This window comes from Gekko japonicus, unplaced genomic scaffold (genome assembly GCF_001447785.1).
Source record: "Gekko japonicus isolate JY-2015 unplaced genomic scaffold, Gekko_japonicus_V1.1 scaffold471, whole genome shotgun sequence".
Classification (NCBI taxonomy): Eukaryota; Metazoa; Chordata; class Lepidosauria; order Squamata; family Gekkonidae; genus Gekko; species Gekko japonicus.
The window spans coordinates 7303-34467 of record NW_015161418.1 but is presented as its reverse complement, the minus strand read 5'-3'; the positions used below and the strand labels follow the sequence as shown (position 1 = coordinate 34467).

Sequence of the window (27165 nt, the reverse complement as noted above, 5' to 3'; positions counted from 1 at the left end):
TGGGTAACAAAGCTGCAAAAAAACACCAACATTATGTTGCCACCTCCACTGTGATAGCTTCATATTTTCCAGTGTCTTGATCTGTACAGGTAACATGTAAGGATCCATCCCTAAGTAAGAGAGAGATTTTTATAATGTGAAAAAATCTGATGCCTAGGAAAGACAAGTGACCTATTTGTGTATGAATAAGAGGTTTGATTACACATCTGAATGCCAGACAGTGGACAAGGGCACACCATGACAGAGACCAAATTATGTTGTCATGTGGAATACATCCACCTTTCTGTCCTCACAAAGGACAGTGTCATCCCCAAACCACCTTGGAAAGTTTCACTCAAGTATGCAAAGGGGCCAGATAAACTGACTCTCAGCGTATTATTGGAAAGCTGACGAGGAAGCCTGCTTCTCCTAGTAACCAACTGAGAAACCACAGCTTAGATCCAAAGCAGTGTTTCTTTGAGCAGTAGGACTTCTGCTTGCTGAGAATGAATTTTTCACCTCCCCCTCCAATCCCAAACGCTGTTCCTTTGGTCCTGTCCCCCAGGAGCATTGGGGGGGGGGGGCTTTTAGTGCTGTAGTAAGAAGCCAGAGGTAAGAAAATGGTATTCCTTGGGTGGAGGCCTTTGCTCATAGAAATGCTGCTCAGAATCCATGTCTATGGATTTTTTGTAAATAAGTGAAAAGGGAGGCTACAGTGCTAAAGAAAACAACTGTCCTCCATGTTCAAACAAAAAGGGGGATTGTAAAATACATCAGCAAATTCAGTGTAAATTGTAAAATTATACAGAACCCCCCCCTTAATATCTCTACAGTTTTCAGTGTACAAAAGTGGGTATCTATATATCTAATAGCCAAGTTGCCCCCTGAGTGCGGATCGCTAAATCAGCGCTCCGGGGGCACTTGGGGGGGAGGGGGAGGTTTGTGCACACGTGGGCCAGTCCCCACGTGTGCACAAAAATCGAAAAAGTTGAAAAAAATTTTGGGGGGATGTTTAAATCCCCCCGAAAGTGACAGCGTCCCCTGCGCATGCGCAGGGAACGCTCTGTAGCTGGCCTCGCCGCCGTCCGCCGCTGCCGACTCGGGGGGATGGAGGAGACGGAGCTCTTCTCCCCCCCCCCGCGAGTATCTTGGGTCCCCCTCTTGTTATTCCTAACAAGTACAAATAAAAAACTATCAATTTCTGTAAGATACATGTTTTGTATGAAGTTGCATTACTGGACCAGACAATATTTTGGTTTCACAGTACCTTTTCATCGTAAGTACAGTTAGTATGTCATGCAGGCCTTCTTTTACATCTAAATCCTGGAGTACAATCTGTTCAAACAACAACAACAAATCTCCTGAATTTATCTGTGTTCAATCTGTTTTAGCAAGCAGAATACCACTTACTGTAGAAATGTATCAGTGATCAGATTCAAAATCACTTTGCTTTACTCAGTTTGCTCTCCATTTTCATGTGTGAAAATACATCCCATGACATTCAGTCGCAATAAAATTCTGAAGTGATTTTTAGGAAAGGAGTTCTAAGAACAAAACTTGCTGTGTAATTCCATAATACAGGTTTAGATGAATTCCCAGTAGCCCAAGTCATACCAGTTCTTTCTACATTTATTACACTAACACTGGCAGGGGGGGGTGTAAAGGGGAGGGGGGGGGTCAGCCAACATGACCGACCAACACAGCTTCATTAGGAAACCTTTTTCATCTCCTTGGTAGCATTAAAAAGCACTCCCATAGCACCAGTATGAAAATAAGACTGTAAGACGGTGTCACATCACCAACCTGATGCTACGCAGCTCCTCCCTTTGCCAGCAAACCTCCCCCCCAATTTCTTGAGCAGCAATACTGGCACTGAGAGGAGGTACAGCATGAGCCCCCACCCCCCATGTGGCCTGGAAGCACAGGAATGAACCATACTGCAGTGGCTTCCATACCACTGAGAAAGGAGACAGTCTTTTCTGTACTGTGTATCTGGGTTTTTTTACTGTGAGCTGCTCTGTGAACCTGCAAGGGCTGAGTATGGGATCTGTTTTTAAAATAAACACCATGCAGCTTCTGCCTTGGGAGACTTTGATACAGACCACACAGTAATCTGTGAGCATCAAAGTTCCACATTTAAAGTACACTTTACTTCAAAGCTGCCACCTCGTTTTTCACAGCTGCAAAGCAGTTCTTTCACAAGGCATAATTTATTATGTAAAGCCTATTTAGTCAAAACTATCTACAAAGACTGTGGAGCTCATACAAGAGTGATGATGTTAACAGACAAAGGTTTTAAAAAGCCTGTTGAATATGCAAATATCACAAGTATCACACTTCTCTACTGGTACTTGCTCACCTGTGCAAATCTGTCATCCTCTTTTATGGGGGGGTGTTTCAGAGATTCGTAAAATTCTACAAAGACAGAGGACTCGCTTCCTGGGGCTTGTAAGATATGTTGCCTTCGAGCTGGTAAAGGCGTTCCTGATGGCAATGCCACCATAAATGTATCCGTGCCTGACTCACCAACTGTCTAAGACAATGAGAGATTTGCAGCTTCAGCACTTCAGACAGAAGGACATGAAATCTGAAGTCATTACTGTTTATTTCAGAACAAAGGAAAATTAGAGCTTTTACAATCAACAGAATGATCCTGAATTTCTAAAAATAGATTGCAGGTGCCTAAACAGATTTATATTGATTTAATCCTATTCTTGAAAAAAAGAAGTATTAATCAGATACTGGAGTTCAGTTGACCTCGGTTTAGGCATGGTTTTTATTTTTTGCTTTTAAAGACACATCCTTGCCTGTTACTCCAAAAGAAAGAAAAGTAGTAATACTAAGGATACTTCATTAATGGCAAGTACAGGTTTCCTGGGACCTGTGAAGATTCCCACTGTATCCAGAGCCTAACAGAGCCCGTCAACCCAACACCTTGATACACAAAGAACAGTGATGGATTATCTTTACATCAGCCAGATGTTCAAGTAGCATACGCTTAATTTATCTGCTTCATTTATCTTCTCTCCCCAATGGGGACCCCAAAGCAGCCTACATTGTTCTCCTCTCCTGCATTTTATCCTCACAACAACCCTGTGAGGTAAGTCAGGCTGAGAGTGTGTGACTGGCCCAGAGTCACCCAATGAGCTTCTATAGCAGAGAGGGGATTTGAATCTGAGTGCCCAGATCCTACACCAGCACTAACCAGTACACTACACTGGCTCAGCACATATTGAATTAATCAAGAGTCATATCTTGACTCATATCTTCTTGATGTCCAGGGACAGAGTCTCTCCTGCCCAGGTGGCAGGAGGCTCAGACAAGCATCCTTGGCTGCCATGGAATGAACAGAGGAGGGAAGGTGAAGTGATGCCAGCAGTTGGGCAGCAACAAGAAACTGGGGGAAGGATGGGCAACCTCCAGGGACTCCTTGGAGCAGCAGGAAGTCCCAGCAGACCAGAAACAGACTGTGGAAATATGGGATGGGTCCTAGCCCTAAGGAGAAAGGGTTAGAAGAGGCTTTTAAAGGCTTGGAAGGAAGACAGCCCATTAGGCAGGAGGCCAGTCACTCAATGCTTGGGATATATTGGAGGGAGCCCTGAGAAGTCCTGCCCCTGGTATTATAAGACCTGCTGGGAGGCAGCCAAGGAGGAGGCCAGGGAGAGAGGGAGCCAGGGTAAAGGAATACCTTCTCCTCCCATCCCCCCAACTGGTATAGTCTGGCACAATGCAATCCTGTCCAGTCCTGGAGCTCCAGTAGTTGCCCAGGCCTGCACCATTAAGACAGCCAATACCATTCACTCTTCCACTTATTTCAACTGGAATCCTGGTGAGCTTTGAGCAAAACCTTCAAATTACAAGGCCACAAGGAATTAGGGATGACTAAGCTAAGAAAACTCAGGCTTACCTTGACCAAGATATCTTTGGCAGAACATTCAACAGACAGTATCTCACTGTCTAAAAAGAGATTATCTCTTCCTAACAGGATCCCAGCTTCTATGGCAGCCCCAATGGGAATGACTTCATCTGGAGATATAGAGTTCAGCAGCTCAACAGTGGGGAAAAGGTCTTTGATTAACTGTTGTAGTTTAGGGATACGAGCAGATCCACCACAGAGAACAACCTAGGGGGCAAGGAAAATGTAACGGCAACATCAAAGTTTTTAGACTTTCCAAAGAGCACTTGTATTTTTATGTTTGCATGTGTGAAGCCGTTTAGAAAGCCAGCTAAGTTTATTTTGATACATGATCGGCTTGGAAAGTAAACAATACATGCTACATGCAAAGCAGATTTTCAAACTAACTTTCTTTCTTAACTCTACTCCTCTGATCTACAGGTCTTGAGTAGCATTTGTCATACATAACTGGGAACATAGGGAAGAATTCAGACCAGACACAGGGCTAGTACTTACATTACAAAAAAACAAAACAAAACCCTGTTACCTTGTAAATTGCCTGAATTAAAAATTTAGCTAAAATGAGTGTATTTTCTACTCTGAATCTGCTAGTAATTTAGAAACAAGGATATCTGTTGAGAACTCAGTTGACTGTTATGTCAAAAGTATAATCCATTTCCGTGTCACCTTATTATACCAGGGACATTCAAATAGCACATGTCCTACAGATTCAAAAGTGCCTAAACCACAGCTACAATATCTATTGCAGAATGGTATGCCCAGTGTGCAGCCTTCAGAAACTGCAGAAGATAATACATTTAATCTTGCGTGCATAATTTCTCGTCTGTACTTTGGGTCCATTAAGTTGAACAAATAATTCAGAATTTTAAAGCTTGGGGGAATCCCCATATGAAGGGGAAAGCAAACCCACCTAGCTCTGCATATGGTACTATTTGTATCAATCTTCACAATTAATTTGTTGATGGTTTTACAAGCTAAAGGTGACCCTAGCACAGCAATTATATTTTCTGAGCATTGTGTGACATTCAATTTTTCTTCTATTGCTTGGTTCCATGCACTAGAGAAGTTATCTTGCTTCATATTAAACAGTAAGCTGTTATTCTCAGAGAATATTATTTTGTCTCATATGCAGTGCCAGAATCCAAGCTCTAGCTTTGATGGAATGCTGGTCCAATTCTAATCTGAGGTACCTGCCACATACTTCAGTATTCCACCGATTTCACTGCGGAACTAGAACTGTGTTAATGGTCGATCTATGGTCTCATTATTTTATTAATCCAGACCACTGCTCCATATAATAACTAAGGTAACACCTTGGCATTAAAAGCTGTAATTGCAGCTGGGAGATATTGTTCACCATTTCTATAGAAGAAACACTTTATTGCTGCACCAGAGCAAGCTGCTGATGCCATAACAGCCTGACATTGGAGTTTCCAACATAAATGATAATCAAAGATTACACCAAGATACTTGAATGATCTAACCTCTTCCAATTCCTTATTCTCTAGTCTCCACAGTGTGTTCTCTGTTTTGTAGAGACTAGTATCTTCAACTTGGCAATGTTAGTTGTCAGTCCATGTTCCTGACAATAGCTTTGAGAAGGATTGTATTCATCTTCAAAGCCCAATAGGATAATGGGATATTAAAACTGCATTGTTGACATATAGTAAAATAGGAATTTCTAAAGTTCCAAGTTTTGGTAGATGGAATATGTCTTGTTTAAGAGTGGGTGCTAGATTGTTCAGATGTAAATTAAAAAGAAGTGGAGCCATCAGGAACCCCTGCTTAACACCAGACCTCATAATAAATATTCTTGCAGTTTGCCCCTCTGGCCCACATTTAACCTGACCAGTTGGATTATCATAGAACATCTATATTAGCCATAGCAATCTGTAATCAACTGCGGTTTTCTTAAGTTTTTGCCACAAACAAGTCCTAGGGATTAAGTCAAATGCAGATTTCAGATCCATAAAAGCAATGCATAACTTCCCCCCAGTATAGCGAATATACTTTTCTGCTAAATGGTGTAGAACAATACAATGGTCTATGGCTGTTGCTCCCTGTGTGAAGCCTGCTTGCTCTGTGCCTATCACTGATTCAGAATATATCCAATCAGCTAATTTATAATACAAGTAGGATGTGTACAGTTAACTGGTTACTGGTAGCAAACTAATTGGCCTATAATTACTTGGGTCTATTCAATCATCTTTCTTGAATATAGGAATGATGAGAGCATGCTTCCAATGTCTCAGGTATTTTACCTGTCAGATTAATTCTAGAGAATACAGGTGCTAGCAAAGGGTTCCACCATTCTGGGTTGCTTTTAAATATTTAGACTGGTATCAAATCAATCCCTGGAACTTTACGTGCTTTCAACAGTCTGATCAATATCGACACTTCCTTACATGACATTGGAGACCATGTTGGCATACTAGATCCTTTTTTATACACGTCCTTGATATCTGCTGCCAGAATGTTAAATATATTGTAAAAGTGGGCTTCCCAAGTTTTGGCTGTTATACAAAAATTCAGTGGTACATACTTGCCAAAACTTTCTGACACTAAGCTCCAAAAGGCTTTAGCATCATGGTTTTAGAGACCTCAATTAACATTTTCCAGTCTTTCATTTGAGATTCATGTTTCTTTTCAATCACTGATTTATAGAATTTTTTAAAAATCCAGTAACTTTAGCAATGTGCCAGAATCACTCACTGAACAAAAATTGCTGAATAGCCCATTTGACATCCTTGCACTCTTTATCAAACCATTGGTTTCTCTTTGTTAAGATGCCAGAATTGATAGTACACTGACTAGTACAAGTAGGTAAAAACATCTCTTATAATTCCATGAGCCTCTCCAGCTGTATATCAATAGAATTTGTACTTAGAATTCTTGCACATAAAGTCCTGCACTGTTCTGAATTGAAAAAGAAATCTTCCTGAAAAGAACACAGTATAAATCACTTATTCCGATTGTCCTGGGAGGTGGTATTCTATGTGCTCTTTATTGAAGGTGCCAACTTAGATCCCATTGTGACAGGCAGAGCACAGAAAAGTGCCCCAGAGACACAGCAGGCAATCAGAACACTGCTATGAATCAGCCAATAGAAGCCATGAGCTGGGTTAAGATCTGACGGGGAAGCTTAAGTCAGTCAGGAGTGAGGTTTCTGAGGGTGGAGCGAGAAGGGTTAGATAACAGGAATGGGAATTAAAGATCTGAAAGGATGGCAGACTTTGGTCAAGTTGCCCTACCACAATGTACCAAGGTGTTACAGGAGGCCAGCAATGTTTTGCTGGGCCTGGTGTGTAACTTAATTGTCGAAGAATGCTGTGATGTTATAAACCTGAGAGAGTATTTAGGTATATATATATATATGTAAAATCTAACCATCCACAACTAGTAGTTAACTGTTGATATTTACCTCCAGCTGTGTTTTTGTTGCTGAAATAAACTGGTTTTGTTCATAGCTTGCAGTTTTACCTTGGATACCAATTGAGGCATGGGTGAGTTTAAACTCAGGCCCAGATTTCACACCCTAATTCTTTTTAATTTCCCTCTGATAACCCAGGTGCAGTGGTGGTGTTGGGATGTGTGTGCAAGTTCTCTCCCTGATGGCATGAAAGAGTTAACATGTTTCTGTATGCTAATTCCTAGTTAGTTAACCTAGGACCAAGAGTTGGTATTGGAGTTCAAAATGAGTTGGTATTGGAATTCTCTATTGGCTAATCGATACATCGAACAGACATGATGTATTGTAAAAGAGACAAGGTGTAGATTAGAAAGCTAGACAAAATAATTATTGTTTTGATCTCGCAGTTCTCTTTTTCCTGACTACTTAGTAAACTTTTCTTTGCAAAGCTAGAATCATAGAATCACAGAGTCAGAAGGGGCCATACAGGCCATCTAGTCCAAACCCCTGCTCAATGCAGGATCAGCCCTAGAGCATCCTGACAAGCGTTTGTCCAGACACTGCTTAAAGACTGCCAGGGAGGGGGAGCTCACCGCCTCCCTAGGCAGCTGATTCCACTGTTGCAGAACTCTTACTGTAAAAAGGTTTTTCCTACTATCCAGCTGGTATCTTCCCACCCTTACTTTAAACCCATTATTGCGAGTCCTCTCCTCTGCTACCAACAGGAACAGCTCCCTGCCATCCTCTAAGTGACAGCCCTTCAAATACTTCAAGAGAGCCATCATGTCCCCCCTCAACCTCCTCTTCTGCAGACTGAACAGTCCCAGGTCCCTCAGCTTTTCCTCATGAACCCCCTTAACCCTCCTCACCGTCTGTTCACCCTATCCTTGATCAATCAGACACAGCAGCCAGGGAGTGGGGCAGTCAGGCAGCTTTTTTAAAAATCATAAGTCTTCCAAGCATGCGCATAACCACTGATGGGAATTAGTGCTTCAAACTCCTGGCAGAATGGCAGCAACTGGTGGCCAATGGGATTGCTGGAGGAGGCTGCTGGGAAATGGAGTGCAGTGTGATGGTAGTTTTTGAAACTGTGCTTCTGAGAAATTCCACATTTCAAACTTTTAAAGGGGGGGGGGGAATAGAGAAGCCTCATCCTGTGTCCTGTGTGCTGCTGGTATTTTTATTTAAAAGCTTGAAGCAAAGTTGGAGTCCCTGGCTTTGTTCTCAGACTCCCTCTCCCTCCCTCTCTGAAACAAACTCATCTATATACTAATAGCCAAGGGTCCCCTCTACATGCGGATACATATTTCTGCAGATCTGGGGCACATGGAGGGTGGACAGATCTTTCAGCAAACTTGGGGCGCTCCCTAGGTTTGCAGAAAAATCTAAAAAGTTATTAAAAGTATACGGAGGATACTTAAATCCCCCCAAAATTAAAACTGCTTACTCTGTGCATGTGCAGAGAACAGACTTACTGAGGCACGAGAAAAGCTGCTGCAGCTGCAAGGGAAGCCACCACAGCAATAACCGTCCCCACCATTAGGACTGCAGTAGCAAGAAGTGTCAACACTGCTGCTGAGACCGCTGGGAAAAGATGCTGGAGACGTGAGGGAAGCCGCCGCACCAATAACCATGTGCCCCACCACTGGGACCGCTGCCACCTGACCCACCCTAGCTGCCGCCAGGACTGCCAGCAATAAAGAGTATGGCTTCGGCTACCAGGTTTGGGCACTGGCCTCTGGAGTGAAGGGAGCCAGCAATGGCCCCCAGGGAGGGAGGGCAGCCGATCGGCCAAGGGAGCCGAAGGGCAGTGGCATCTCTTGGGGAGCCCGCCCACCCACTGCTGCTGCTGCCGCCACTGCCCAAGCTGGCACTGCGGCCGGTCAGCTAAAGCCCGTGTTGGCGGGGGGCCCTCCCTCCCTCCTATGACCAGACTGGTGCAGGAGATAATCACTCTCGAATAGGGACATTTGCTGGTCTGCACGGCTGCAAAGGGAGAGAAACAGAAAGAAGTGGGGTTCTGTGAGAGGGAAGAGAGAGACAGAAAGAACAGGGGATTGTCTGTTGTGAGGAGAGAAAGAAAAAGAACAGGAGATTGTCTGAGGGAGGGGGAGAGAAAAACAAAGAAGAGGGGGAGATTGTCGGGGGCTGAGAAATAGCGGAGAGAAAGAGAGGGGCAGACAGAGAGAGTGGGGGAAGAGGACATTGTCTGAGAAGGGTGAAAAAGGATTGCTAGAAAAGGGTGCAGGGAAGAAAGCTGACATACAAGGGGTGATAGGCGAAGGGGAGGTGAGGGAAGATTGGTAGATAAGGGGTGCATGCGTAAAGACAGAGGAGGAAATTTTGACAACGAAGGAGGGAGAAGGGGGAAAAGGTGTGGAAATGCCCTCACCCCACAAGTTCTTTGCAGGGGACTGCCAGCAACAAAGACTACAGTAGGGATCCTCTCTTGTCTTGTCAATTAACTCCTTCCCTACTCTGTGTGTCGCAAAGCTGCAGGCAGGAGACAGCTGAAACACATGAACAGTGATCCAGTCATGTGCACATCACCAGCTTTTTTTTTAATGGCAAAAGTGCAAGGAAAATGTTGAGACATCCTAAACAGCTTCAAATCACTAGGAGGCAGTCCAGATAGGCAGGAATGTGGGGTGAAACAAGATACAACTATAAAGTACCAGATTTTCCCAGTGTCGAGAAAACCACGATGGAAGAGGGTTGATTGCGGGAGGACAATGAGTGCCAGACAGGATGCAGATGTGGCCATCTGATCATGCATTTTAAACCCGTTAGGGAGTCGTAGTGACACTGGCACAAAAGGTCCATGTGATCGCAGCCCATGTCAACCAGCAGCCCGGACGCCATGCCTTGCCTACTACCATCTCTACATGAGCCTGTTCTCTTCTTCAGGGGGGGAAAACCTAAGGCAAAATAGGCATTAAGCCTTTCTGCTTTCTCTCTGTCCTCTGTAAGAGTTTCTCCATTTTTGCCCAACAGTGGGCCCATCACCTGTTTTATCTTGCGTTTGCTCCTCACGTGTCTGAAGTGTTTCTTATTGTAGCGAGCTTCCCTGGCCAGATTTAGCTAACTGTGAGCTTTGGCCTCTCTGATGGCCGACCTACAGTGCCTGGCAATCCACAGATACTCTTCTTTAGAGATAGGTCCCTGCCTCCATTTCTTAAACATTTCCTTTTTCTCTACCTTAGCACATCATCCGCATTGGCTTCTTGGATTCCCTACCATGTTTCTTTCTTGTTAGAATAACAAGCTTGAGCTTGAAAGAGGTCTTGTTTTAGGAGAGTCCACCCTTCACTTGCTCCTTTCCCTTCTAGCAGCCCATGGAATGATTCTCCTAATGCCTCTGACTTTATTATAGTCTGCCCTACTGAAATCTAACATACATGTGTAGCTACGAACTTCCTTAGTCCACCACAACAAAAAGAGTTCTAGCAGGACATGATCACTTTCCCTTAAGGTCCCCACCACCTTCACTCTATCTACCATCTCTTGCCTGTTGGTCAATATTAAGTTGAGTATGGCTGAGCCCCTCGTAGCTTCCTCCACCATTTGATGAAGGAAGTTATTGGCCAGACAAATCAAGAACATGTGTGACTATTGATGCTTTGCAGAGTCTGTTTCCCAGCACATATCAGGGAAGTTGAAGTCGCCAGCTCATGTTGTCTGGAGATCCTGTCAAGCTGTACAAGTAAGGCAGCCAGTTTGGTGTAGTGGTTAAGTGTGCGGATTCTAATCTGGGAGAACCGGGTTTGATTCCCCACTCCTCCACTTGCACCTGCTGATGTGACCTTGGGTCAGTCACAAGCTCTGGCACAGCTGTCCTTGAAAAAGAGCAGTTTGTGTCAGAGCTCTCTCAGCCCCACCCACCTCACCGGGTGTCTGTTGTGGGGAGGGGGAGGGAGAGGAGTTTGTAAGCCGCTCGGAGACTCCAAGTGAAGGGCGGGGTATAAATCCAATCTCTTCTTCTCTTCTAATACACACATGTATGCTGCATTTATTTTGCTCTGTTATATTAAAATACACGACAGATGGTATGAAAGAAACTGTACTGTCATGGGAAGGAAGTTTCCTGTGGGACGATGGCTGATCCTGCATTGAGCAGGGGGTTGGACTAGATGGCATGTATGGTCCCTTCCAACTCTGTGATGCTATGACTCTGTTGCAGTTTGGTGGCACTGAGGGTGAGATGGATTTCTGAAGGTTTTAAAACGATTTCTGGTATAAAGTTTCTTCTTAACCGACAGTGTAAAGTGCTAAGAGAAATTCTCAAGGGGGAAATTTTTTGCTTTTTATGAGAAAACAAACCCCTACAGTTTACTTTCTAAAGATTTCCCACAGGGAACCCCAGTGCAGTGTACTGAGATGGAAGAGGTCGTGTCACACATACATTCAAAGATTGCAGAAAGATTCAACACTTGTTGAAGACACTGGCATACAAATCCTGCCCCCCCCCCCAGTAAAGTTAGCTAGTCTTAGATTGCACACTGAATATTGTAAGTAACAGCCTGAAGCTCACCAAGAACACAATGGCCCAAAGACTATTACTATTGAAGAGTTATTAGCCTTTAAAGAGTTATCAGTCTGCTTTGTTTATACAGAACTGTATTTGCTATTTGTGGCAGACTAATAGCCTGGAAGAAAGCTCCTGCAGGCTATTTGAAAACAAAAGCCTAATTACCCAGAAGAAAATCTTACTAGACAGAGATACAAGAATACAAGCATTACACACTCATGGGCAATCTAATCAGGACTATAGTCTTCATACTCAGGGGTCATTTCGTAGAAAAAGAGCTAGGGGGCTCATTAGCATAACTCATTAGCATATGCCACACCCCCTGACATCACCGGAAGTGTGTCCTCCCCACAGCCGGCGGCGACCTCCAGCGGGCACCAGCAGGGAGCTCCAGGCCCCGCCCTCCCGCACCTCACCCGGGGGGATGGCGTCCCCCCGCGTCCCCCCCCAAATGACCCCTGTTCATACTTGTGCTCCTCATATTATATAAATGAGAAAACATGTTTTTAACTGCAAATGCTAGGAACAGCATACCACAAGACAGAGGCACTGGGCACCAGCTTCGTTGTGCATATTCCAGTGCTTCAGGAACAAAAAAATTTCAAGATTACCTTATCAATATCATCTGCTGCCAGTCCAACTTGATGCAAGAGCTGTTTTATGGCTTCTATGCATTTGATAAAGAGTGCGGAACAAATCAGTTCAAATCTGGCCCTGTTTTATTTTTTTTTTAAGGTAAAGGGAAAAAAGGAAGACTTAAATATATTATCTTCTAGAGGAAAAAGTTTATCAGGGAGCTCAGCTGTATACCTGGTGTAGCTATTACAGCACAAGTTGAGGGCTGAAATGCAGTGTTTTGAGCAAGGCACGAATAGCAGGTCTAGACAGCGCTGATGTTAGTATCCAAACATAAGAACATTTTTTTCTATGTTACAACAGCAGCCAGCCTTAGGCATTCCAAGTTTGCATGACTGACAACATAAGGGGCTGTAGTGGCCCTCCTGTAACCCTGCAAGGCTAATTCCTTACATTGGGTGACACACTGAGGAGCAAAAATCTAACAATCATTCACATATTAGTCCTTTACCTTATTTACAGTCCATGACCAGAATATACATATTAGGCATTTTTTTGGCTTTCACACCAGCAATTGTCCCTATAAGCTGTGGAGTCTCGTGAGCAAAAATTCTACTTTGTGAGCTACTGGCATTAAAGTTGTGAGCCAGTGATTTGGCTACTGAATAAATCAGTTTGCTCTGGAGCCATCCTTCCTGAGCAAAGACAAAAATGTGTGAGCCAGAGGCTAGAAAACTGTGAGCTAGCTCACACTAACTCAGCTTAAGGGGAACACTGCACACCAGCAATAATAATCATTAATAATACTTATTGTATGGCATTGTATGTAATATTGCCAGAAGAACCCAAGATTGTCTAGTAGCCAGACGTTCTAGCTCCTTTAGCATTATGCACAACTAGGTAGAGAGCTAGGCTTGTTTCTTTAGGCAAGAGACGTTTCAGAGGTGGCTTGCCATTGCCTACCTCTGCATCATGACCCTGGCATCGCTTGGAGGTTGCCCATCCAAATACTAGCCAGGGTTGACCCTGCTTAGCTTCCGAGATCTGACGAGATCAGGCTAGCCTGGGCTATCCAGATTACACCAAATGAGTACACTAGACTACATGTAGAGAAGTAGTTGTGTGGATGGTTTATATTAAAAATGGAGGGGAGGCTTCAATCCGCACAAGCACCAGTATTTTAAACCCAGGATTTGTCATGTTACACATTGATTTCAAAAAGATTTGAGTGGGCAGAAAACAACGTCGCAGTTACCTGTAACTGTCTTCTGTGCAGGCACACATTGGGACTGCACAGGCCAGCTGATCGAAAGATCTTTTCTATCTCTTTAAAAAAAAACCTACAAGGGGGCCCTCCCCATTGGAGTGCACCAGATGTTGTTTTCCTGCCTAAAGAGTTATGTGCTCTGAGAGAAGGCACCCCCCTTCCCTTAGTTCCCCTGAAACGCCATGAGTCCCATAGCAACTGTTGGTCAAGGAACAGAGAATTCACAGCAGGGCAGGAGGAAGGGAATGTGTGCCTGCACAGAAGAAACTCAGTGAACAACAATTACAGAGAAATGCAACACTGTTTCATCATTAGTCTTCTGTGCAGTCCCACACTGAGAGACTAAGAAGCTACTCACCATGGAGATAGGGTGGTGCCAGGCCCATAGCTACTGCGGGGGGGGCCCCATGGTTTTTGCAGGCCCCTCCCCCGAACCTCAGCTCGGCCCCCTCACCCCCTGATCGATTGTCTTGTCAGCACTCCGCTGGCTGACTCAGGAGAGGAGCAGTAGGACTCATTGGGGACAAATACAGAAAGAGGAGCGGAGCCAGTCCCCACCTCGACCTCAGACCATTGGCTGCCTTATTTGGAACAGTGGGCAGGCTCTAAGCAAACAGCCTGCCAAATGCAAGTTAAGCCATGCCACCACTTCCTCCAACTCCTGGCAAACTACAGCAGCAGAGCATCGGAGCCTTTCTGCCTGCCTGTCCTCCTGCATGGCCCCGGGCCATAGCTTCTCCTTCTCCATCAGATGGTCGGACCCCGGCAGCGCAGCCCAGCTTCTGTCTGCCTTCAGCGGCTCAGTAGTCTTGCTGTGTGACGCCCTCCACCAGTGTGCAGCCTGCAGGACTCCAAGTCCAGATAGAGACCAGAGAGGATCATGTGGGTGCGGTGGGGGGCCTTCATCCAACGTAGTCTGATGTAAAATACAGCCGGGGCCTGTGGGCTTCTTTGGAATTCTGATTGGGGGGGGGGGGGGTTGCAACAAAACTGCTGCCTTGAGATATGAAACCAATATCCATGGGGAAATGAATGGCAGCTGGGGTGGTGGAGGCAGAGAAGTCCAAGTGCATGGGGGAAGAGGGGTAATTTTTAAAAAGACCCCAGGAAAGAGATGAGTCCTGGTGGCTGCTGCCTTCCCTAATCTAAGCCTCCATCTCCAGTACTTTGGTTTGTGTGAGGATGGAGGGGATGGGGAGGACAGTTCCACTGAACCTGCCACCTTCGCTCTTGTCTCCAGCATGGCATACCCTGGGGTTTGGCACTTGCTTCAGTTCAGGGCTCCTGTAGTTGGAACTGCAAAGCTGATTTGGCTTGAACTACTTTGGTTTGTGCAATAAACCACTTGTAGTTATTATTTAGAAGTATGAGCATGGTATGGCAGCACCACACAAACATATAATGGCAGGCCCCCTGAGAAAAACATTGCCCCCCCCCCCCGAGCAAAAAGTTGTTAGCTACAGGGCTGGGTGGTGCACTCATTGAAAAGGAGAACGTAAGGCTGTTTTCCCATTGATGTCTCCCTTCTCACATCCGCGTTCAGAGAATAATACTCCATGAGAATGTACAAAGATAACATTATTGTTCCATTTCTGACTATATGAACGTCTAGTTGAGGGTCTGCAAGCATTAAGAATCAAACTAGCCACATATTCTGGGAAATGAGATGTTTGAAAAGCAATGCTTCTTCACATTGTGATGTCACACAGCCCCTCTGTGTAGTGGATATGGGTTTTGAGGAAGATGTATATACCTACCCTGTGATAAGTTGGGAAAGTGCCTGGAACCAAACCTGTCTGGCCAAAAAGACATGACCAGAATACAGTGAGTACCCTCAACATGAATGCTGGCTATCATAGGAGCCTAGTTATTAGTGCGAAGGCATAAATAAAGAAAGCCAGTCCATCTGACTTGAAACGCATCAACAATAGACAGACAGTTGCTCCCAACCCTGGGACAGATACATATTTTCAACCTTCCTCGAGGTCACAGGGATGGAAGCTGGTTTTTCCTATACATCTGTGAAGATGTCAAGAAAACATCCAAAGAGCGGAAAGGCAAACGTACCTGGGACTTCTGAACAGAACTTACTCAGGATTTTGTTCTATTATCTAGTGCTTTCCTTTCCCTTTGGACTCTCAGAAGCTCATTGATTCACAAATCTTGAGTACAGAAGACATTTATTTCTAATTTTTTAGATGCAAGGGCTAAAAGTACTGAGACAAAGTTTGCAACTGCTAGAGCTAGAGTGATCTTAGGATCCTTTGCACAGAGCAAAAGTTCCAGAGTTTCCGGAGTATAGGGGGATGATTGGTTGAATAAAGGTTTAATATAGTAATCCCATAATCTCAAAAAATCTGCATTCCAGCAGGGTGTGAAAGAATGTATCAATCCTATTAAAGCCACAAGGGCAAATTCTGGCAGTGTAGGGCCTATTCAAAAATCTTCCCTGTAAAACTATTGTAGGTATAATATTCAGTCTTGCAAACAAAAAAGCTCTGCAATAACGTGGGATGGTAAGACAGTACAGTGGGATGGTAAGACCAGGATCTGACTGTGGTACAGACCATGGATTGTTAATATTGAAAATTAGAATAAAGTTGAAGAAAAACATCAAAACATTCATAGTGCCAAAAGACAAACTAAACAATATTCCAGAACAGTTTAAAGAGCATGAAAAAAACAGATTTGCATTACTAAGTGGAAGTGAACAGGAACGGGAGGAAATATGGATTGAAACCAGAGATATTATCAAGGAAGAATATACAAAGACTATTCCTGCAGCCAAAAGAAATGAAAAGCCTCAATCGGTGACCGATGAAACTCTTCTAAATGCAGCATTCCAGGAACTTGCATGTAGAGACAAAGAGAATTATCATAACCAGAGTAAGGAACTAGAAGAGAAAAGAAAAGGAAAAACAAGAGACCTGTTCCACAAGATACAAAATATCAAAGGGAAATTTAAGGCATGTTTCTAGGCATGCTGAAAGATCCACATGGAAATACGTTAACTGAACAGGACAAATTAAGAAAAGATGGGAACAATACAATGAAGAACTATACGGAAGAGATGAAAGGATGACAAGATTCCTTCTAAAAAGAATTTTTTGAAGAAGAACCTGCAGTTTTGAAAAGTGAACTGAAAACTACACTAACAATAATCAGGAGAAAGCAGGAGTGGACAGGATATCAGGAGACCTTTTCCAAGCCACAGAAACTGAGTCCATCAAAATCTTAATAAGAATATGCCAACCAATACAGAAAACAAAACAATGGCTCACAGACTAGAAAAAGCTCAATTTACATCCCAAATCAAAAAAAAGACGACATCAAAGACTGCAGCAACTTTCAGACCATCACATTAATTCCTCATGTTAGTAAAGTGATGCTCTAAATATTACAACAAAGACTGTTACTGTATATGGAAGGAGGAACACCAGATGTTCAAGCTGGAGTCAGAAAAAGAAGAGGTACTAGAAATAATATTGCAAATTTATATTGGTTACTGGCGCATACAAGAGGGTTTCAAAAGAAAATCAGCTTCTGTACCATAGATTACAGCAAAGCTTTTGACTGTGTGGATCATGAAAAGCTATGGTTGTTTTTAAAAGAAATGAGTATGCCACAACTGAATGTTTTGATGTGCCACCTGTACTCTGGACAGGAGGATACTGTTAGGACAGAATATGGAGAAACAGAATGGTTTCCAATTGGCAAATGTGTCAGGCAAGGATGTATTTTATCTCCCTATCTATATGCAGAAAATATCATAATCCCACTCCAACCTATTGACTACCCACATTGTGCCACATCACTCCCCTGCATCGTTGAAGACAAGATTGTTCTTCTTCGTGACTATAGAAAGATCACTGAAACCAGAGAGTTGTCCATCCACAAAGACATGACTGATGCGGGCCTATCCAGACTAAGTTCCCAACACTCAAGAATAAGATCTGGACAAATCCTGCAATCACAACATTTCATTCTAGGGAATGAATGGCTGCGAACATGGAATGAATGGCTGTGAACACGGAAGCAGTTAGTTCCACCCAGTATCCACAACCTGATAAACACCAACAAGAGGCCCGCAGGATTTGATTTGCCACGTAAAGTACGGAAGATGGCTAATAGAATATGAACAGGATTTGCCAGTTGTGCAGACCTGCTGTTTAAATGGGGCAAAATACCAGGACCCGAATGCAATTGTGGTACAGCCTGCCAAAAAATCCCAATTTTTTCCTGGAAAAAAGTTTTCCCCCCCATGGCTTCAAAATTTCTGGAAACGAGTCCTTGGTGGAACGAGTTCCTTCTGCTGCAAATCAGATTGGGAGATAGACCTTTCCTTGTGCTTGTTTTGGATTTTGCTGTCTTGGGTAGTGGCTCCAATCAGCATTGAGCCAGTAAAGGTTCCAGCGATGGAGATCAACATCCAGTCTGAAGTCGGAACTAACGGAACTGAGGCAACTTAAGGTGGGTCTGCCAGAGCAGGCATTTTTTGCCACTGAAGTCTGGGTGCGCTCTACTGAGGCTTATGGGTAATCAGAACCAGACAAGGCCTTCTCCCAGAAAATAGCCTTTAAGCATGAGGCATGGTTGCTTCAGGCCATAGGGGTGTACTAAGGCCACCACACTGCACCCCTCACCAAGACAGATCAAGTACAGTAAACATTTGTCCTTTCTTATTTTTGTCCCACACTTTGCACATTTTTAAGTAACGCCTTCTAGGACATGGTTGAAGAAGGGCAAAGGAAAAGGCTGAAGAGAAAGCCTCACAAATAATGGCCCAGCAACAAAGAAAGAAGAACTCACATAAGTAGCTGAAAATTTGATCTTCACATTGTGGCAGCAAAGAACGAACTAAGGGAAGGGGGCGCCTCCTCTCAGTGCACATGATCATTCAGGAAGGAAAACAGTGTCTGGCATGCTCCAAAGTGGCCCCATGTAGCACTTTTTTAAGAGGGTAAAAAGATCTTCCAAGTGGCTGGCCAGCGCAGTCCCAATGTGGGACTGCATCGAAGACCGACGAACACTGTAAAGACAACTGCAAGAACGCACATACGCAATTTGATTCAAATTTGTAAAACCAATGAATAACTTGATTAAATGGTAGCATACTACATAGTCAACGGTTAAAGATTACTATTAAATGAATCAAGATTACTATTAAAGGAGTCAAGAGGTTTCCTTGAGGAAAAACCACACAGAGATTCTGCAACTTTTAGCCTTACCTGGAAACATTACAGTCAAAATCCATTCCGTCGTAGAGGGAGTCAACAAAGCAGTTTGCACTTCCCAGCGTTGACAGTGAATGCTTTGCAACTTCAGCGCTGTTCATCAACTTCATCATGGCCCTCAAATTTCCTCTCACATCATATTTATAAGACCTAAGTTTTCAAAAAATCTCATTACCAATTGCAGGGAAAAAATCCAATCAGCAATATATTAGTCATCATTACTAATTAGCCTTAGCGGTTTGTCAGTGCTTCTAAGTGCAAAGTTAAACATCCAGAGTTTGATACAACAGAACACAGAAGCACATCTCTCTGCTGGAATGTGTCCCTAATTATGCATTACAAGGGGAACCCGCGATACTCGCGGGGGGGGTGCAGAGCTCCAAACGGAGCTCCAAAGTCAGAAGGCGGAGGAGGAAGCAGCAGGAGGAGGTAAGTCCCCCCCCATCCTGCCGGTGCCGATAAGACTGGCTTGCTCCTAATACAACACTCAAAATGGAACCAGAAGTATAAGTTCTATAAAATTAAATAATTAAGCTAAGAATTTATAAATTAATTATATAAAATAATACAAATATTCCATTCAGCTCCATGTTTCATTTAAAATACCATGGATTTCTTCTAGGATAAAGTGCAGAAAATAAAGAAGTTAAGCATTGGTTTGCTTCTAACAGACATTGAACTGTATCAAGAGGCTGATACCTTGCTATACAATACTCCTGAGGAAGATTGGGATGAAATGAGTTTATATCCGGGTGCTCATTGAGTATGATGGACTTTCCTTGTAATTGAGTATGATGGACTTTCCTTGTAATTTTGTAACGTTTGATTCATTATACAACATAATCTTTACTCATGTCACAGTGTTTGTTGTATTTTCCTCATGGATACATGTGACCCCCTCTTGGTTTTTTCTTCTTATAATAGCACATAACATACACATGATGGAGTGAACAGTGGGCATTTCAGCCTTACAAAGAAGTCCACTAGCCTGTCTGCTCATACTTATGAAAGGGGGCTTGAATGAAAGAAAATGTTTTGTGAGGCTTCCCTTCCTGCTTGCTTGGAAACCATTCTTACACGCCAGTGCCTATTTACAAGTCTAGGATCTTTCTCAAGTCGATCAGACAGCGAAATAGATCCAGGTTCAAAATCTGACCTTCTGTGAAACTCACTAGGTAATCTTGGACAGGCACTCACTCAGCCTCATATCTCACAGGGTTACTGTGAACACAAAATGGAAGGAGGGCAGAAACTATATATGTTGCCACTCTGAACTCCTCAAAGGAAGAGGAAGATTAAAATGTAATAAAAATACATTATTTCCCTCTCCTCACAACATGTGAGTTGATGCGATTTCGCCTGTCTCAATTGCTGTGATAACTTCTTAAAACTAGATCACCATGTATCATTTCAAAGACTTATGCATTATTATAAACATTGCTAATAGTTCTAAAAACAGCAACTATTTCAGACGCTGGTTCAATTCCATAGGAGAGCTTACCTCTGGAATTCAGAAGCCAGATGCTGTGCTAAGGCTTCCGTGAAACAGATTCCACCTATGCTGTCATCTGTGTTAGTGGAAAGAATGTGGTATAGCCCACTGTTGACTTCTATAACTGTGATAGAGAGGGACGTTCCTCCAAGTTTGTAAACTAACACATTGCTTCAACAGGGGGAAAAAATTAAAAAGCAAGATTGGTGATGTTAACGAGACATGAGCATAATGCTGAAGCCCCTTAAAAAGGCAAAATTTCAAAATCATGACAATCTCTTTAAAACACTCAATTTAAAATGCATGTAACATGACTGGTTAAGGCTGGGTTTTCAGTTACCTGTCACTAACATTTGTCTATGAATCCTGAATTTAAAAATCCAGTAACTTAAATTTTGTAATTACAACTGTAATTTTGTTACTGCCAATTGAACCAATCAGCATTTAAAAAACTGATACTCAAAATACTATTTTGTCTTGTATATTCTCAACATTTCATTTCCACAGACCAATTCTCCGCATACAGCAGCTGGACATGGGGGGAGGGCATACCACAACCTCACTGAATACGGAAAGGGTGTGCTGTGACCCTGGTTACAAACCTGTTGCTGTTGAGACTAACAGTTTACTGGGGAAGTAGGGTGTCCAAGGTGTGGTGCTTGCAGCCAGGGGTTTTGAGGCCTGCTCCCCAACTGGAATAGTCTCAACAGCAGGAGCAGACTACAGCAGCATCTGAACCTTGGGTACAGTTGGAGTTTACTGAAGCCAAGTGTGGAGTGGCTGCACTCTAAAGTGGCAAAGTCATGAGACCTTAGGTTGCCACCCCCAAACTATTAATTTCAGTGTGGCTTCAGTAAGACCCACAGAACTGGGATAATACTACAGGTATACAAGCAACCTCTGTCGTGTGTGTGTTCAATGCTGTCAAGTCACTTCTGACTCATGGTGACCCTGTGAATTAATATCCTCCAAAATGTCCTATTGTTAACAGCCTTGCTTAGGTCCTGCAAACTGAGGGCTGGGGCTTCCTTTATAGAGTCAATTCATCTCATGTTGGATCCGTCCTCTTTTCCTGCTGCTTTCGACTTTTCCTAGCATTACTGTCTTTTCCTGTATCAGTAACTTCTACCACAGCCAACCATAATTCCATTTCCCCCCTTTGCAGCACTCAGCTCCTCACATTTTTCAACTCACTGTGAAAATAAAATTAAACAGCTGCTATCTAGATTACTGTAGATAACAGAACGCATTTTAAATATATTGTGTATCACATGATGAAGAGACTTTTATACCCTCCTTTCCTCTACCTCAAGAGTCTCAAAGCAGCTTACATTCATATTCACTTCCCCTCCCCACAACAGATATCCTGTGAGGTAGGTGGGGGCTAAGAGAGTTCTGAGAGATCTGCAACTGGCCCAAGGTCACCCAGCAGGCTTCATGTGGAGGGGTAGGGAATCAAACTCAGCTCTCCAGATTAGAGTCTGCCACTCTAATCTACACCATGTTGGCTAATACTGCTAACTGCTTGATCATTACCTTTTTCCGTTGGGTGAATCTTGCCCAATCCCATATGCCAACAGAGCTGCGGAAGGTTCATGAATTAGCCTTAGAACATTCAGCCCAGCTGCCACAGCGGCTTCTCTGAGATAGACACAATTATTAAAGAGACTGGCATTTCATTTCAAGCTACTATCTTGCCTCAGTACAGAACAGCAAAAAAAACACCTCAGTTGTGTTGGGACAACTGAATGCAAACAAACCTGCCTTGATGTAATTATCATTTTCTTCATCACAGACTTACACCAGTTCAAGACATGCTTAAGTAGCCAAACAAGTAAAACAAATGAATTGAATTGGATGTAACAAGGAAACTAGATACAGCATAAAGTCTCCATAAAGACAAATATGGAGGCAGAGGCATACTGCCCCATCCTAAGCAAACTAATGTATCTAGTATTTGACGGGGGGGTTCTGTATCTACACCTCCCACACCCAAGCCAAATACTCACTGGCTCTTCTAGCTAAAATTCCTGCAAACACATTTAATCCCCACCCCCCAAACAACATTCTTACCTAAGAACGTTCTTCTGTTTCTCACCAAAATCAAATGGCACTGTAATAACTGTGTCATTGACATCGGAGCCCAAAGCAGACTGAGCTGTTTCTACATATTTAAACAAAAAAGAACACCCATAGTATTATAAGAACAAATTCACATTACAAAACTGCCTTTACAGATGAGGAAGAGCCAAACATGGAATTTTAGTTACTTACCTTTCATTTTCCTGAAGATCAATTTTGCAACTTCTTCAGGGGGAACAAGTTTGCCATCTATTTCATAATGAAGTTCTCCATTCTTTTCAATGACCTACAAAGGAGCACAAACCAGAGACAATTCTCTATGGACCCAAAAAAGATTTGATGAAGGCAGCATGTATTTACTTACTCCTTAGTATCATTCACAAATAAATTAGGGTGGATCTAAAGCCTCTGCTCCCTGCTCCCTTCAGCACTTTTCTTTCCAGTCAAACTTCACTGAGCTAGGCGGGGGGGGAGAGAGAGAAGTACCTTCAATAATAGAAAACATCTAGATTTAGGGGTAGGCATGGGCTAGTCCCCCCCCCCTCAAAATACTCGAGCTCAAGGGCATCCAATCAAGTTGATAGGCAGTAAATTCAGGATGGACAAAAGGAAATATTTTGTTACTCAATGAGTGATAAAAATGTAGAATTCACTGCAAAAGGATGTAATGATAGCCACTAACATAGATGGCTTTAAAAAGAGGTTACATGGGATAGTTCCAGCAGTGACTACTAGCCAATCAGAGGCAGTAAACCTCGGAATACCACTGCCAGGAGAGAAGACCTCAGTGAGGAAGACCTCAGGCTCTATTGCCTGTTGCTGGCCCTCCAAAGTAACTGGCTGGCCACTGTGTGAGACAGGATGCTGGTCTGATCCAGCAGGGCTTTTCTTATGTTCTTAGATAATGTAGAGGAGAGGGGAGGGCTTTTGCCCCTCCCGCCATGCTCCTTTCCATATCAGATCTCCAGATCAACAAGATATTCTGAAGTGGCAGCAGCAAAACAGGCAACCAAGGCAGTGATACCTATAAAGGTCTCCCCCCACCCACCCACCCACCCACTGGCTCTTGACAGCACCTGCTTTTTGGAAAGAAGCCTAGGTTTTTCTTTTCTGTTAGGCTTCTGGATATTAAAAGGGCTGTTTGGGGGGTTATTGTTACTATTGTTTTATTGATGTATTCATCTCATCTTTAGTTGTATTTTGTTTGTTTGCCTCCATAGCCTTCATGCACATATGCAAAGAAGGAACATTAAGACTTACCATGAGCAGTCTCTCACATTGGTGGTCGGAAGACATCCTGCAGAATGGGTTAATCCTCCCATTTGCTCAGTCCCCCCCCCCCCCCCCCCCCCGCTGAACTCTGTTCAGAAAAATTCCTCTCACTTCAGAGGCTATTCTGCCAGCAAGCAGGACAACTAACCCATTTCTACAGAACACCTTTCATCATTAGTGGTTAACTGACTTGTACTAAACCAAGCCACAGCACACCCAAAAAGCAGAAACAAATAATGGCTTTTTACCCCACAAGTGTCTGAAACAAGTCTCACAAACTGTAAAAGAATGAGTTGTGATGATTTACAGAATGCCAGAAGCATAAGTGAAATTATCCTAGTTAAGGGGAAAAACTATAAAGTAGACTCTTTACTTACTGAACATTTACTTTCTGCAATGTACTTCTGAGCTTGCAAATCACCAGAGCTGTCAAAAGAAGGGAAATAGGAGGGAACTCTCAAAAGGGATCAGACAGAATACTTAATTGCTCACATTTTCATTTCAATGGAAACAGGTAGCATGAGATCACAAGTTCAAAGCTTTATTTATGCATTAAAGCACAGGACCCACTTATGGACTTCTTGTTTCTTACTTGTAAAAAACAGCAACACAAAAATCAAAATAAATCCCATTCCAGACAATTCCATTGACCTCTTCTATTTAGCTCTCTTGTTCAAATACTGGCTGCTTATTGACTATGCTGTGTGAGAAAATATTTTACTCAGACTTATTTCCACATCTCATCCTATTACTTACAAAGAGCAGCTCACTTTTTATTTACTATCTTAATGATGCTGAAGCCTACGGTAAATCCCAAGAGAAAGTTCACCATTGCTTTACATACCTTCTCCCAAGAACTTGCTTCACTTTCACTACGGTGTTCGAAAGGTTTCTTACTCTGTTTTGCTTTGCTGCCAGTCCAACTACCTGCAAGAAAAATTCAATGGTGTCTTCAAAAACAAACATACGATAACGTTCTTCCTCAAACTCCATTTAAAAAAAAAAGAAAAATTACCTCTTCGTTTTCTGAATATGCAACAACAGCAGGAGTAACTCTGTCACCTGCGTCATTGGCAACAACACTCACACGGCCATCCTGAAGAAATACACAACCAGTTTATTATTAGGATCAATCACAAAGGAATTAAACGCAATCAAATCTATTACAGCCTGCAAACAGAGTAGCATTTTCTGCAATGGGTCAGTTCTTGCTTGCCCATAGAGGGTATATTCTGTTCCTAGACTGGGAGGCTGCAGACTGAACCACACATTTTTAATTTACAATGGAAAACACTAAGTATATTCTAACGCCAGGTATACCTTCTGCGCCAGCATAATCAGGACTGATAATTTTTTTAAACCCCAAATTCTAAGGAAAACACTCCTATACATGACTACATCAGCAAGATTCAAGTCCAGTAGCACCTTAAAGATCAACCAGTGTTCCAGGGTAAGAGCTTTCGAGAGCCAAAGCTCTCCTTTGTCAGATACCCTCTGTTGGTCTATAAGGTGCTACTGGACTCCAATTTAGCTGTTCTACTTGCAGACTGACACCGCTACCCTCTGAATTTACATCACCAAAGGGATAACAATTTTCTTTGAGCATCAGAAAAACTGAGCAATAGAAACAAGTACACTAAAAGCAACACATTATACAGAAAAAAAGAACCTGAAATGAGCAGCAGACAAACAATCCCAGGATAACATGGTAATTCCCTGTACATGCATGCAAAATGTTAGGCAGATATCATGGGCTCCAACTCAGAAATTCCAGCAATTCTCACATATCATTCGCCCTACCAAACTATCACTGAAATGACACTGATATAAAATATGCTTATACCAGGTGCAGTATGTGTTTTCTCCATTTTATGCAGTGTTTTTACATGGACTACAACAAACATAACCCACCACAAATCATGATCATTCAAAAATTATGATCTCTCTGAAATGCCCAGAAAAAGATAAGCTTGCTAAAATGAGCACTGCCATTTGTATTAATCTCCCTTATAAATAAAAGCCAAATGGTGGTGGCACTTCTCTAGAACATTCCACACGCTCCAAAATCAGTGCAACTACATGATTCCAAAGCACGGATCCTCATGAATTCATATGATTTTTACGCTGAAACAAAATAAAGCCACCATCATACTGCAGACCATGTCTTAGACAGCACTCCAAAAGTCATGCCCCCAGGAATTTGTGGCACGCACCACAAAACTGCAAAAACATGGTTCCAAAGCACGGATCCTCATGGATCCTCAGGGTTTTTCAATTGGGTCACTCCAAACACACCATCAAATCACATAACACATTCACATCCAAAGCTTGCACCACAAAAATCACAGATCCACGGCTTCATGGTGACACCATTCTGCAAAAACATGATTCTGAAGCACGGATCCTCATGGATGCTTGGGTTTTTTCTGTTGGGACACCACAAACATACCATGAAACCCCATATATATCCATGGCCACAGCCTGCACCACAGAAATCACGGTGCCACGGCTCTGTGGCAACACCATGGTGCAAAAACATGGTTCCGAAGCATGGATCCTTATGATTTTTGCATTGAGTCACCCTAACATCACCATCAAATAATATGCATGGCCACAGAATGCAGCACAGAAATCACATATCCACAGCTTCATGGTGACACCATGCTGCCAAAACATGGGTCTGGAGCATGGATCCTCATGGATCCTCAAGGTTTTTCCAGTTGGGTCACCCAAACATCACCATCAAATAACATCATGTCCATGGGCTCAGCTTTAACCACAGAAATCATGGATCTACAGCTTCATGGCAAAGCCATTAAGCCAAAATGTGGTTCTGAAGCACGGATCCTTATACATCCCCAAGGTTTTTGCAATGGGGCACCCCAAACACACCATCTAATCACATAACATGTCCATGGCAACAGTTCAAACCACAAAAATCATGGATCCACAACTTCGTGGCAACACCATTCTGCAAAAACATGGTTCTGGAGTACAAATCCTCATGGACCCTCAGGGTTTTCCAGTTTGGTCACCCCAACATCACCATCAAATAAAATATCATGTCCATGGCCACTACTTGCACCAGAGAATTCATGGCTTCGTGGCAACACCATGCTGGAAAAACATGGTTCAGAAGCACAGATCCTAAGCCCAGTGCATCTGTTCAAAAGCATGCGACTCTTCACCAACAGCTATACCAAGCCCCTCAACTATCCAGCAGTAATCCAAACCTTCAGATATTCCTGTTCTCTGCTCCGGACTCACCTGATAAACGGCGACGCAGGCGCAGGTGCTCCCCAAGTGGACACCGATGGCCGCCATAGCTCGTCAGTTTCTTCGAGGACTACACCGCCTCGCCGAGTGGTCTCCCTTCCCCACAATGCACCGCAAACCCCTACGTTCCTCAG

At 43.2% G+C, this 27165-nt stretch overlaps 1 protein-coding gene across 1 annotated transcript; it reads right to left on the bottom strand.

The window, feature by feature from the left end:
- HSPA14 (heat shock protein family A (Hsp70) member 14) lies at nt 1-27165 on the bottom strand. The gene is made up of 14 exons (XM_015428068.1): nt 27023-27165; nt 24771-24851; nt 24600-24682; nt 24133-24181; nt 22676-22769; nt 22475-22565; nt 21938-22042; nt 20411-20572; nt 18904-19059; nt 12444-12546; nt 3887-4102; nt 2339-2512; nt 1247-1314; nt 1-110 (listed from the first exon to the last, which is right to left on the bottom strand). Exons 1-14 carry the CDS (start codon nt 27077-27079, stop codon nt 32-34), a joined length of 1518 nt encoding a protein of 505 aa, XP_015283554.1. The 5' UTR covers nt 27080-27165; the 3' UTR covers nt 1-31.